General features: G+C 38.1%; 1 protein-coding gene across 3 annotated transcripts in view; it reads right to left on the bottom strand.

Moving 5' to 3' along the window:
* NPNT (nephronectin) overlaps nt 1–13,038 on the bottom strand; it is a 48,649-nt gene that overhangs the window by 25,124 nt on the left and 10,487 nt on the right. For all 3 annotated transcript variants that reach the window (XM_015623943.3, XM_015623945.3, XM_015623944.3), the window contains one exon: nt 6,167–6,259. In XM_015623943.3, coding sequence (XP_015479429.1) covers nt 6,167–6,259 — 93 coding nt within the window. The remainder of the gene's footprint in view (nt 1–6,166; nt 6,260–13,038) is intronic.

The following is a 13,038-nucleotide window of genomic DNA, read 5'->3' as shown; positions in this document are numbered from 1 at the left end:
TAGTAGACAGAACTTCAAAGAAGAAGTAAAGATGATTTCCTTCAGAATTCTCCTCCAAGAATATGTGTTGATTTTGTCTGAGCAAACCAGAATAATTTGTTAGTTAATATTGTTGTTAGTTATTTGTATTGCAATGAACAAAGATGACAACAAAGATGAAAATAGTAAATCTATTCACAAATCCAGCCAGCAAGAACTTGAAAAAAATGAGTTATCAACCATCATCTCTAATATTGCACCATACTGTCTGGAGGTTTTTCACAGAGAATTGCCATTTTTCCCAGAAGTTTTCAGAGTCATCTCCCAGTACTAAGCACCATCTTATCATAGTATTATATTATTATATCATAGATATAATATTATCTATATTATGCTACATTCAATCCATGTAGCAGAAGAGTAAGCCTTGAGGCTCCCACCACGTTGTAGATAAACACACACAGTAGCCATTTCATATAATGCCAGCTGAGGAGGTGACAGATGCCTCCTGTGGACTGGAGGCTAAGACTCAGGGTTAAGATGCTGAACCAGAAAGATAAATACGCCTCTGGTTACAATTAAGTCAGTAATACATTGCCTGTTTTCCAGGAGTAAAGCAGAAGACTTAAATGGAGTGAGAAAAGCTACATTCACTGTAGAGGTGAAGTTAGAGAAAACATTGATTCTAGACAACTACACCTGGAATTTTACAAGTTCCTAATGTTTGGGTTTAAAATTTGTCCTGAAACTCTGTAATCCCTTACTTTTTGAGAGCAACATTCCTCACCTTACTCTTTTCAGGAAAAATATTTTTAAATGACATTCTAAAACTGAGAAATATATTCCTTTTCATTTTGACTGGTAAAACACAAAGCCATCCAGAGAAAAATACATGCATCACACTACAAGTCACTGATATAACCCAAACTCAGCTGCGAGGATGTTTGTTATGTCACTGCTGTTCCTGAGGGCTCCTAACAGTATCATAAAACTTGCTGTCTTCTGATCTACTTTGTTTCCATCTTCATGGGGTCAAGGAATAGCAAGCATCATGCAGACACGGCCCTCCCCAGAACCCTTCCCCTTACTTCATTTTCCAAGGTCTCAGGAAGAACAGCATGTTTAAAGATAAGAATACTTCCTGCTCCCCTCTTCTGCAAGAGGGTGGTGGTATGGGATGTAATTTTCCATATCTTCCTGTGGTAGGCTGAACAGAAGGTTTCCAGGAAACCTGATGGGGAATATTTTCTCCTCAAGTGGTGACGAAGATCAGGTGAGCCTAAGCAGGACTTCAGTGGGGTAAGATTGCCAAAATAAGGGTTGGATGGACCTGTGTATGATAAAGGAGTGATGACCACCTCTGCAGTCTTCCTTCTTGCAGAGACAGCGCCCCTTTTCAGCTCTCAGTCTTTGGGAGCTGGAAAAGGTTTCAGCAGCTGGAAGGAGAATATACTTCTCACAGCAGGCACCAGTACCACACTCACAAGAAAGTACCTGCTGGGTTTGAGAGAAAGTACAGTTTGTCCTTTGAACGAAGGATCTTCTGCTAGGAGTTGTGACTATAGCTATATGCCTAGGCCAAACGGAAATGCAGCAGATGATTATGCTGGAGGGCAAGGACAAGTTTTCATTGTGGAAACCTTTGTGTGAAAAAAAAGCTTTACATAAGAATCTCCAATAATAAGCAGATGAAAGCTCACATTTTGAAAGGCAAACTTCTCTTGGCAGAACAAAAAATAGAAGCTGTTTTCCTTTTCTGTGAAACATACCACAAGTAGGCAGTTCCTGACAGACATTATAGCTGTATTAACATATTTATTACACATGCAATGTGCCTGTTAAAAAAGTCATTGTTACATTCATAAACTCTGTTAGCATTTGATTTCAATTCATAAATGTATCCCCGAGGAACCCATAGTATTGAATATACTGAGGTTCACTGACAACCATCATTTTGAAGTAAGAGGGGAAAAAAAGTTCTCTTAGTCTAAAATACCTGGTTTTATTTATTTAATAAATATTCTTCCTCTTTTCTACAAAAAGCATCGCTTTATAAAATAAAGGCATAACAGAGCGAAGTATAAAATACTTAACTAGAAGTAGGGACAGAATAAGGAAAAGTAGCACTGAAATTAAGTTGACAGGGCAGGATTTTAACAGTGCCTTGTGTTAAGTTCTAGTGTTTAAATTCCACTGCACTTCAGCTCCTAAGTTTAGATACACCTGATGACTTAAGAACTGTTGTGCACTTATTTCCAGAGTTATGACCACAGACTCAAAGCTGAAAATAAGAATTTATGACTGTTCTCAGTATATCACCCTGCATAGAGTATAGATTATATTGTGAGCTTAAAATACTGGATCCTTCAATAGGACTCTGAATTCTACACCACCATTTGATACAAAGTATTCTTATTACAGAAATAAAAACTCTAGTACTGACAAATAGGCAGCCATTAGTAATGTACTATGAGAACAGCATAAAGTGCAGCACTACTAAAAAGTTTAACAAATCCTTTTAATTTCTTTGTGGGAATGGCCACTCATTGCCCTGCATTTGAGAATTTCATTGTTCAGTCTTATAATTTCCCACATTCCCTACACTTGCACAGCCAGTGCAAAACCAGCATTTTTGATTTCAGAGTAACACAAGGCAGTAGGGTACGTAAAAGCAGCCTGACTGTTTTGGCCACTATGGAAAGCAGATTTATAACAAACACAAGCTGCTGAGGACAAGTATTTTCTACCTAAAAAAATGAAATTAAATGTGAGTGCAAGGAAAGGACAAGAGTGTTATGCTGGCAAACCTGGACGCGACTCCTTTGACTGCTACACTGCACCACACGTGGTCTTGGACCGACTTCAGTGCACACCCAACAATGGGTCACTTATTTCCAGGCAAATTCAATGCACTCTGCTATTTTCTTTCAATTAGCTTCTGCAGACTTCAGCATTCAAGACTTTTCCTGCCTTTTTTTGCCCTTCACCTAACTTGGATCAGGCAACACTGAAGTTAAATACTCAATACTACAGTTACCCAACTCTGATAATAGAAAGCCAAGGACTAGGAATCAAGTAGAAAAATTAAACTGTTATCACCATACTATAAAGAGTAGATCAGCTTTCATTTCCAGCAATTGCAATCACACTACCATGTCAACCTCATAAGAGATTTTTATCACCTGAAGAGTTATGTTCACTTAGTCTGATTAATCAACAGCTGCCAAATAAAGAATTTTTTTAACCTTCATTTTCTACAACTTACAACTTTATCTAAATCACAGTTTTGTCTTTATCTAACCTGATAAACAATTTCCATCACTATCACTTTACAGAGGAACTCAGAAAAGAAAAAAAAGGCAGGCTCTGAAAGAAGAGCTGAGGAAAGAAACAAATGCAAGTGACAACCAAGACTGTGGTAGAGAGTCAAAACTTTTCAGAATACACACAGCAGCACCAAAGAAATACAACCAACTATTTGCTCTGCATGCTAAGGGTACTGCAGGTTCAGCTTTCACATCCCAGACACTGATGGGTCTATCAGCCTCCACCCCCACTTTGCAAGAAATTGCACTCCTGTTTGAAGACGTGCAGAAGGGAGGAAAACAACACCTGAAACACAGGACCACCTCACCCCTCGCTGCTACATTTCTTAAATGATGATCCAGGGGGTGGAATACAAGAGCTTCACTGTTCTGACCAGGTGGACTTGTGTACAGCTGCACATCTTCATAGGATAGGGAGAATGCATAATAAAAATATGTCAATATGTACTACCTTATTTATAAATTAATAAATATACATATGTATCAAGTGCTGACAAGAATTTCAAGCAGTGAACTTTGGAGCATTTTCCTAGAACAAACAGGGTAAGAGAATAGAAAGTTACAGAAAACCAGCCTTAGAATTTTTTTGGGTAAAGACAAACCTTTCCCACCTAAAGAAAGTTTACTTGTATGTGCTTTAGATTGCTAGCAAAAATTACAACTGCTTTTTTTTGTCTTACTGAATAGTATTTGTATTTTCTTCAAGAGCAGCTACCAATTTTCTGATAAACACATTTTGACAGTATGAGTTCTGTTATTATCACTATAAATTAAGAGAAGTGACAGAGGGTACTTTCTCTCAAGTTTCTCTGCTTCTCCACTGCTTACAGCTTTAAAGCTGGGATCAAAAAGCCAGAAGGGAAACACTAAAGCCATTCAGGAGATATGAATGCTGTAGGGAGAACACATGGTTAGCTCTTGTGCAGTCACTGCAATTTGATTGCTGATGGTAGCAACATAATGTTAAAAGTATCAGGTACTCTTAACTTCTGAGTGATCTAAAGCGAGGTATGGATGGTCACAGCAGCTGCAGTGCCACTGGAAAAGGACAGGCACCATCACACGGTCAGGGCTGAACAGCTCTGCTGTGAGCTGCTGTGTTGATCTCTCAGATCAGTCCCAGGAGCACAGCCTGATCCATGGGGCACATGAACAGATGAGATGTAAAGCCTGTTTATCAGAGCTTGTACACAAAGAATGCCTTTCACCAAAAACATGAGCATACTTCACAGCCCAGAACCATTCCTACATCCTAGAACCACTGCAGGGAACTCCAACATTTCCTCTCCCAACATTTTTACTTCTGTTACTACTCTAGAACAGGACTGAGAAAATGGGCCACAGACAGAACAGGGCAGGTACAACAACAGAACTCACATTTATCCTGTGCCATTTGAACCTCCTCCCAGCAAAAGCAGACTCTGCATTCACTGTGCACTTTCAAGTCTCATCCAAACACTGAACCAGCACACGTCAAGAACACAAATCATGACCCCAGGAGCAGCTCAAGGGTCTCACCATGTAGTAGAGCAGCAGTAACCACCTGAACTGGTGCACATTTGGGGCACCGCAGTCAGGTGGCATCTCAGAAACATCATGTACATCTGCCAAGGCAGCTTTGTCACCAACACCATGCAAGGATATTTCATCCATCCTGCCCAAATGCTTCCTTTGATAACCCATCACATTTTTTCCTTCCTTAGCATTTAGTGGCAAGTAAATAGTTTAAGTCAAGACTGAAGCCTCCAGCAATTTACAAAGCATTCTTTTCATATTGCTAAGCTATTTATTACACATAAAAACTGTTACACATACATATAACTGTTAGTTCACTGCACTGTGCTCTAAAAAAGTTTTGGACTGGTTAAAACATGTGTAGAATAAAATCATAACACATCCTTTAAAATGTCAGCCCAAAGTAAGGGAAAAAAAAACCAAAAAAAACCAACAAGACAAGATAATGTAAGAGATCCCTGAAACCTTTGAGAAAACTGAAAAACATAACACACATTTCCACATCAGTTTGGGAAGGATTAGTATACCTGAAAATAAATTTGTATCTATTTTTAAAGAAAATAACTCAGTCTAACACATCATAAGAAATTCAGCAACATCAGGGTAAATCCTTGAAGAAGAAAATCATTCCAAATATCACACTTTTCTACCATACTTCCTCAGCACTCAGAAAATGCACAATTTTTCCTGTAGGCTAAGACAACTGCAAAAGAGATATAATTGAGATATTATTGTATGTGAACATGTCTTAGCCATCAAAATCCAAAAATCACATATTATAATTCCTTAATTGTTTGTACTCTATGATCTTTATACCAGTACATGCTTTGGACAAAACTTTTGAGGGGAAAAAAAACCCCAAATAATGAAACTTGATAATTCAGTAAGAGAAGCTTCATCTTTACACCAACCCTTTAGTAGTTTAATGCAATCTGGTTAGTTCAGGATTAGAAACACTAAAATGAGAATGTTTGAATTATGAGGTTTTTAATTAAACAAATATTATTTCACTATTCAAATCTGAAAATTGTGACTTCATGAAAAACAACAATCCTGACCATAAGGTTTAAACAATTTGTTTCCAATTATGGAGAGCAGGTAACTACATCCATGTATTAATCTCACTGATTGCTTCTGAATGAAAGCAACTTTTCCCTTGTATCATCCTACTGCAGACATCAATCTCTCTACAAATGTCAGTCCAAATGTCAAACTTGCTGCAGCAGCAACAGACCTGGTACATGAGTTCATTACTCTGTAAACACAGAGGACACACACAGCACCGGTGGGGGTGGGTAGAGAGCTCAACAATAATTCCATGATTTCAAAAATAAATTCTTTCTTACCTTGGTTGCAAGTTTTTCCAGTGTATCCTGGGTGGCATTTACACTTGTTTGGCCCAATGCATTCACCATGTTTGCACCCTGGCTGGCATATAGCTGCAAATACAGGAATACTCATTATCTTTCCACTCCAGTCACAGCTGACAGTGCTTTACTTTGAAATAAGCAGCAACTACCTAACAAATAGTAGTACTGTCTATGTTATATGCAGAAAATAAATGCAGAACTCCAAGAAATAATAGAAAGCCATTTTTTGGTACCTCTCTCAATATGACACTAACAAAATTAATAAAAAAAAAAACTTCCAAAGCTTCAATCAAAAATAATAAAAGCATTGCTTTTGAAGAAATATAAGAATTCATGCACAAATATATTTTTGCTGATGTAGGATTAGCCAACAGGAATATTTTCCTGCATAACTGAAAAACATTTGACAGATAAGAATTTTAAACAGCATTTCTATGTCTTTTGCATTAGAAATGCTTTTCTATTATTAAACCTACATTTTAATCCCACTGGAAAAATGCAGTATTTACTATGGTCTAAAATGTTGTTTATCATTATATGACAGAATGCAGATACACAACCCTGCTGAGCTCTCTGCTAAAGCAAGATAGACACAAAATAGCAGCATAACTTGAATTCCCTATAACCAGGATCTATCTATTTACCCCAGCTTAAAGGTCATTTTATAAAGTAACAGTATCATTTAGAATTTGCAAGTAACTAACAAGATCCAGCTGCAATGTTAATCTGACAACAAGGGGCTCTATCATAAAACTGGATATATCAAGTAGATAATTTAACAGAAATCTGCCAGAACACACTCAAAAATGTAATTTGCCTTCTAGCCAAGCTGTTCAACAGGGTTGAATTAAAAAAAACTTAAAAAGAAACAAGATAATAGTTTTGCTTGTGGAAAAACTATCCAAATACATTTGTGACGTTCTAAAAGACTTCTCTATAAGTTTCAAAGCATCCAGAACTGACAATTCCCACAAAGATATGCAGAGAAGTAACTGTTAGCACAGGAGTTTGCTCCAGTTTTAGGACTCCCTTTATTAGCAGGCATGTTTTTTGTTTAGGCTTAGTATATAAGTGTAACCAATGATATATCCTGAGACCGTAAAACCTTGTTTTAAACCTACAGCTCTGTTCCTGATACTTCTGATACTCTGCTCCTGATAGGTCTTCCTAGTATGATGGTGAAGTCTCTTTCCAAACAATTGTTAAGGAATCTTAAAAGGCAACAGAAATGCAAGATTTTATTTTATTTTTTTTTCCCCCAACAAACACTGTCTGGAAACAAAGAAGTGAGATTCCTGTTAAGAAACACCTTTCAATGGAAATGTAAGGGAAAGAAGCTTCTCAGACTACTAAAAGGGTATGTTTCAGGATGTCTTTGGGTAATGGACAGGACTGACTGAAGAGCAACAGATCCATCATGAGACACTTCCAGAACATTGTACTTGGAAACACTTACTGCTTTTTTAGTCACTGTGGCCATAAACAGGAAAAAAGGATCTCCTTTGTTAAGAGTTCATTTAGATGCTGAGATTCTTATCTTCCTGGCATCACAGACCCAGGTCTAATCAGAGGTGATGGTGGCAAACTGAGAACTATGAAGACCAACTTAAAGTCTTAAAAGCAACCAGGGGAAAACAAAAGTGGTGATGAAAACTACAGTGGAAAAAAAGAAATTGCTATACATTTTTGAAAACTTGCTTGAATTTTCAACTGTGCTTTAGAGAAGATCCATATTGTGAAGTGGGATACTCTTATCTAAATCAGCTCTTTTTAAGAAACAAGAAATATCATGGGATCACTTTGGTGTAAAATATAACAGTTCAGTAGCTGAACCTGTGGCAACTTTAGTTTAGCTGAATTTTTTAAAGCCTCCTTCAATTGCACAGATTGTACATTAACAGCAGCTCAGATAGAGAAGAAAAAAAATCTCATACTTGAAGACAAAAATCCCTGTTACTCCAAGGAAAGCTTTCTAATGACTAGCAAACCACTATCCATAAAGTCAAAGTCATCATAGAACGCTGGGGTTTTTGCACATTAAATGGGTATTTGGAAACCTTTGTTTGCTGCCAAACACCGTTCTTGAAGAAAACCTGTTTATTAGAGTACATTCTATGAACTTGGACTACTTCAGCATTATGAATCTTATTTAGACACAGCTGAAATTCAGTACAATATTACAAGTGAAGGATTTCTATATACAGGAGAAAAAAGCTTTGCAGCAGGCTTAACAGCATCTGTAGCTCAGCCAACACCACAGATAAATCTGATGGCATTTCCTGTGAGGAATCAAGCCACCCACAGGAAAAAACTTGTGTATCTTCCTATCAACTTTATCAGGGCTTTGCAGGGTGCTCAGGACTAAAGAATCAGATGGTTCAGCCAAGTCTGCATGCCTGGCTGGGGTCCCCACTGACCCCTACCAGAGTGATCAGGCCCAGAGGGGTGGGTCAGCTCCAGCTCTGCCATCTCCAGCATGAAAAGCCTTATTCAAAGGAGAAGCTGCCCATACAAGGCAGCAGATACATGCACTGACTCCCAACGAGCTCTATTTGAACACTGGCAACAACCAGACTCAGGTACAAAAATAAGCTGAAGCCAGACTTCCAGCATTCCTTTTAATAGCAGACAACTATTTCAGCTGTTTGGCATGAGTCTGAGCACACACTGCATGTGCTGATGTGGCTGGGTGTTTTAATTCTCCACTCTACTTGTTTTCTTGCAAAGCTCCAGATTCAACAGAACAGAATACTTCAGTCATTCCATCCACACATAGACAAGTGGAGTTTCTGCATTTTTTTGAAAACAAGTAGACTCACAAGCAATGGAGAAGAAAAAGTCTCCCAATTACTACTTTTCACCTCTTTAAAATTTAAAATTTCCACCACAACCAATAAATCATCATTTCCTTCCAAGTGACCACATTTACAATGACTGAAATAACCCATGCCTCTGGATTTCAGCCTGTTATGTAACACTTGCTCCCCTGCTAGGGAAGAAGGAAACGTAGACAGAAGAGTTACACCAGGATGAGAAAGTCACACTCTTACAAACATAGGGCAGTGAAATCCAGAAGAGACTGAAAAGGGCGGCCAAAAAATCAGGAAAAACATTCTACTCTTTATAATAGCAACTGTTGTAAAGTTAAAATTAAGCTAAATTTATACCTATATAGATATATACCTATATAATAAATATGTATATACCTATATAATAAATATATAATAAATACCTATATAATAAATATATTATACCTATATAATAATAAGCTAAAATCATACCACATAAGTGCCACTCAAAATGAGACTGCTAATTTACTGTTGAATCAGTATCAAAACAGACCTACCACATCTCCAAGGATTACTCTCTGAAAGCTGTTAAGCTGGACTCCCATTGGGTAGGAATGTGGACTGACATAGGAAAAAAAACCTAAACACAGCAATTTTCATCTTTACTTCAAGACTTCAGTCATCTATGCCACAGAATAAACTATAACTAAACTTTCCTTTTCACTTTATTGACCAATTCATCAATTCATTCAAGAGATAATCAGAAAAAAAAAAAACAAAAAAAAAACCAACTCTGGTCTTATGATTATTGATTTCAGTTGGATCATTTTAAATGCTTTTTTTGGGGTCAGATGTGACAATTTACTCTCAGTTCCCATTAACTTCAAGGAGGTATCCTACAGCCTTTTATTTGACAATACATCTGAGTACCTATTTTCAAGGTCGGCAAGAACTACCTTTTTCCTCCAAAATAAGGTGACAAACACCACATTTTAAGTCTCACTTAAACTTCAGGACAAATTAAACTTCCTGTAAAAATAACACAAGGAATTGAAATGTGAATGGGTGGTTTGGGTTTATAATTGGTTGTTTGTTTTTTCTTTTTTTCAAGTGTGGGAGAGTGGAAGAAAGAATTTCTGGTGAAATGCACATGCTGTTAGCATGCCTTATGCTTGTGCAAAAGCCAGAAGCCAATCTTCCAAGCCACTGCTTGCTGTTTGGTGGTATCCAAGCATGACTCAATCATTCTGAATTATTATTTTTTAATTGTTGCATAAATACAGCAAATGAAAAACACATCCAACAAATTCATTATGGGTCTGTAATGCTGGGGGTTGTTTTTAATTTTATCTCTGTTATCTCACTGCACACAGCTCCCTCAGAACTGCTTTGGCAGGACCCCTCAGACTGGGACAGTTCCTCTGCACTAAGCTGCCCACTTTTGAGGACATGGGTGACTACCACATGCTGTCCCCTCTATTCCTTCTCTTCTAGAATTTTAACATTAATGATCTATTTATTGACTACCAAACACTGTTTGGTGGAGTCCTAACCAGAAGATTGCGCTGCCTGGTTCCCACCTAACTAATTCCTCTTCATTTGTGGCCAACGATGGAAATCCCTGAGTTTTCTTAATGGACTATCTCTAGCAATTCTCTTTGGTTTTCCAACACTCCTAGCTATGTTTTTCATTAAAACAGCATTGAGTACAAGTCTTACATTCTTTTTCTCTGCTTTGCCTCCCAATTTCTGAACTTTTTTTCATCTCTCTGAAGTCTAAAATTATGCACAGAAACACCTGCATCTGAAACAAACTATGCTAACCATCTGCCTGAATGGCCTTGTTTCTGCCCTCTCTTCCAAGTAACATACAGCCCCCTATTTATTCTGACTCCAGATCTCCTTAAAATTCAATTTGCTCAGGCACAGCAAGTAATGTGTGCAGCAGCCCAGAAATGATTACATAATGTATTCAGCTCCACAAACCTTTATTAGATCCTCTTACACTGCTGATTGCAGAACACATTTCCCATCTTCAGATCGTTTCTTACATCCCCCCCAGTGCCAGCTTTCTAACAAGACTTGCATGTGGTGAAAGAAGCTTTCCTCTACGCTGCCTCCTTCACCTGAACCTGGCTGCCTTTGGTGCTTACACACCACAACACCAAGTTCCACAATACTTCTCTCCCTCAGGGTCAGCTGCAGCTCACATCTCTCTCTTTCTGTTTACTTTTTGCAATTCTTTGTAAATTATGCACTCACATAAACATGCTCAGGAAAATGAAACTGCCTTACTCAGTTATTACAGTAATTCTGATCTAGGACCTCAAAGTTAATTTTTAAAATAAATCATTGTAGATCTTTCAGAATTGCATATTTCTTTTTTGCTCAACAAAATACTTCAATTACTCACAACTTCAAGAGAGTGCATAAAGCCTCTCCCACCTCAAAGTTACTAGAAGGGGGTAAAAATACATCATACCCATAACTCACATTAGAGAATTATCTCTGAAAAAGTGACTTTGCTTCCCAAATTAGTGTATTAGTAGTCACTGAATATATCTCTGAAGAGATTAGTAAGCCTGACTAGGGCAACTGGGTATTAATTTTCAGATAATTTCATCTGCACAACACTTCTTACTCTTTTTTTTTGAAGATAATAAATGTCCTTGACCAACTTCTGTAACTAGAAACTGACAATAGTATCAGACAAAATGGTAATATCTAATGCCTGAATATTTTTTTCAGAAATTACTTGCCCTTATTTGTGACATTCATGTTGTCAAAACACATGTTTTTTATTTTTCAGATTAAGTTTTTAGCTGAAACATACATTCCTTTAAGTAAGCAGCTCCTTATTTTTCATGCACAGCTCCAACACTTGCCCGAGTAAATCAGTTACTCAGCTTGCACATATGATTCTGGTAACAGCACAATTAACATGACAAACTGCAACCAGTGTGGGCCACTCACTGCAGAGAATTCTTGGCTTGGCTATGACTGCTGCCAAATGTGTTTCTAAACCACACAGACAAATCCAGACCTTGGTTTATGAATGCCTTGCTGTTCAGAGCAGCACTACACAGCATGCATGACTTAAACATGGGTAACACTGAAATCAATAGGATTTAATGAAGTCTGTAGAAGTTAATCTAATGCTTATACACTTAAAAACTCTTTTTTTAAAAATCAGCAAAAATCTGATCTAACACACACAAAATTAGAAAAACAAGAAATATTTCATGCCTTGTCAAGCTCTGTGTTTGCATTTCAAGTGGTTCACTAAAACTGCATAAAGAATGGTGCTTATCATCTCAAATGCCTGTTTGTAACCTGAATTTCTCTACATGTCAATGGAATTCCAATGGGTAGAAACAGGATAGCATGAGTGTCTCTGTGCGGTGACAGAAGACAAACTGGGTCCTACTGGTGTTTTGTTTATTTAAATATAAAACATCTACTGGCTTCAGCAGAGTAGCTTCTGTATCACAGTAAGAAAGCTGATTTCACAAACAGATGAATGATGCTTTGCTCCTCCCTGTCTGAGACCCATGCCTCTGCCACAAGGATATGCAAAAAGAATCACAGAATGACGAGGTTGGAAGAGACCTCCAAGATCATCGAGTCCAACCCAGCCCTAACACCTCAACTGGACCATGGCACTGAGTGCCACATCCAGTCTTTTTTTAAACACATCCAGGGATGGTGACTCCACCACCTCCCAGGGCAAACCATTCCAATACTTTATCACCCTTTCTGAAAAACCTTTTCCTAATATCCAACCTATATTTCCCTTGGTGCAGCTTAAGACTGTTTCCTCTCATTCTGTCAGTTGCTGCCTGGAGAAAGAGACCGACCCCCACCTGACCACAAACACCTTTCAGGAAGTTGTAGAGAGTGATAAGGTCACCCCTGAGTCTCCTTTTCTCCAGGTTAAACAACCCCAGCTCCCTCAGCCGTTCCTCACAGGGTTTGTGTTCCCAGCCCCTCACCGGCCTCGTTGCCTCCTCTGGATGCACTCGAGTGTCTCAATGTCCTTCCCAAACTGAGGGGCCAGAA

This window comes from Parus major, chromosome 4 (genome assembly GCF_001522545.3).
Source record: "Parus major isolate Abel chromosome 4, Parus_major1.1, whole genome shotgun sequence".
NCBI classification, from domain to species: Eukaryota; Metazoa; Chordata; class Aves; order Passeriformes; family Paridae; genus Parus; species Parus major.
The sequence above is the reverse complement of the archived record's forward strand: the minus strand, read 5'-3'. Positions and strand labels throughout refer to the sequence as shown.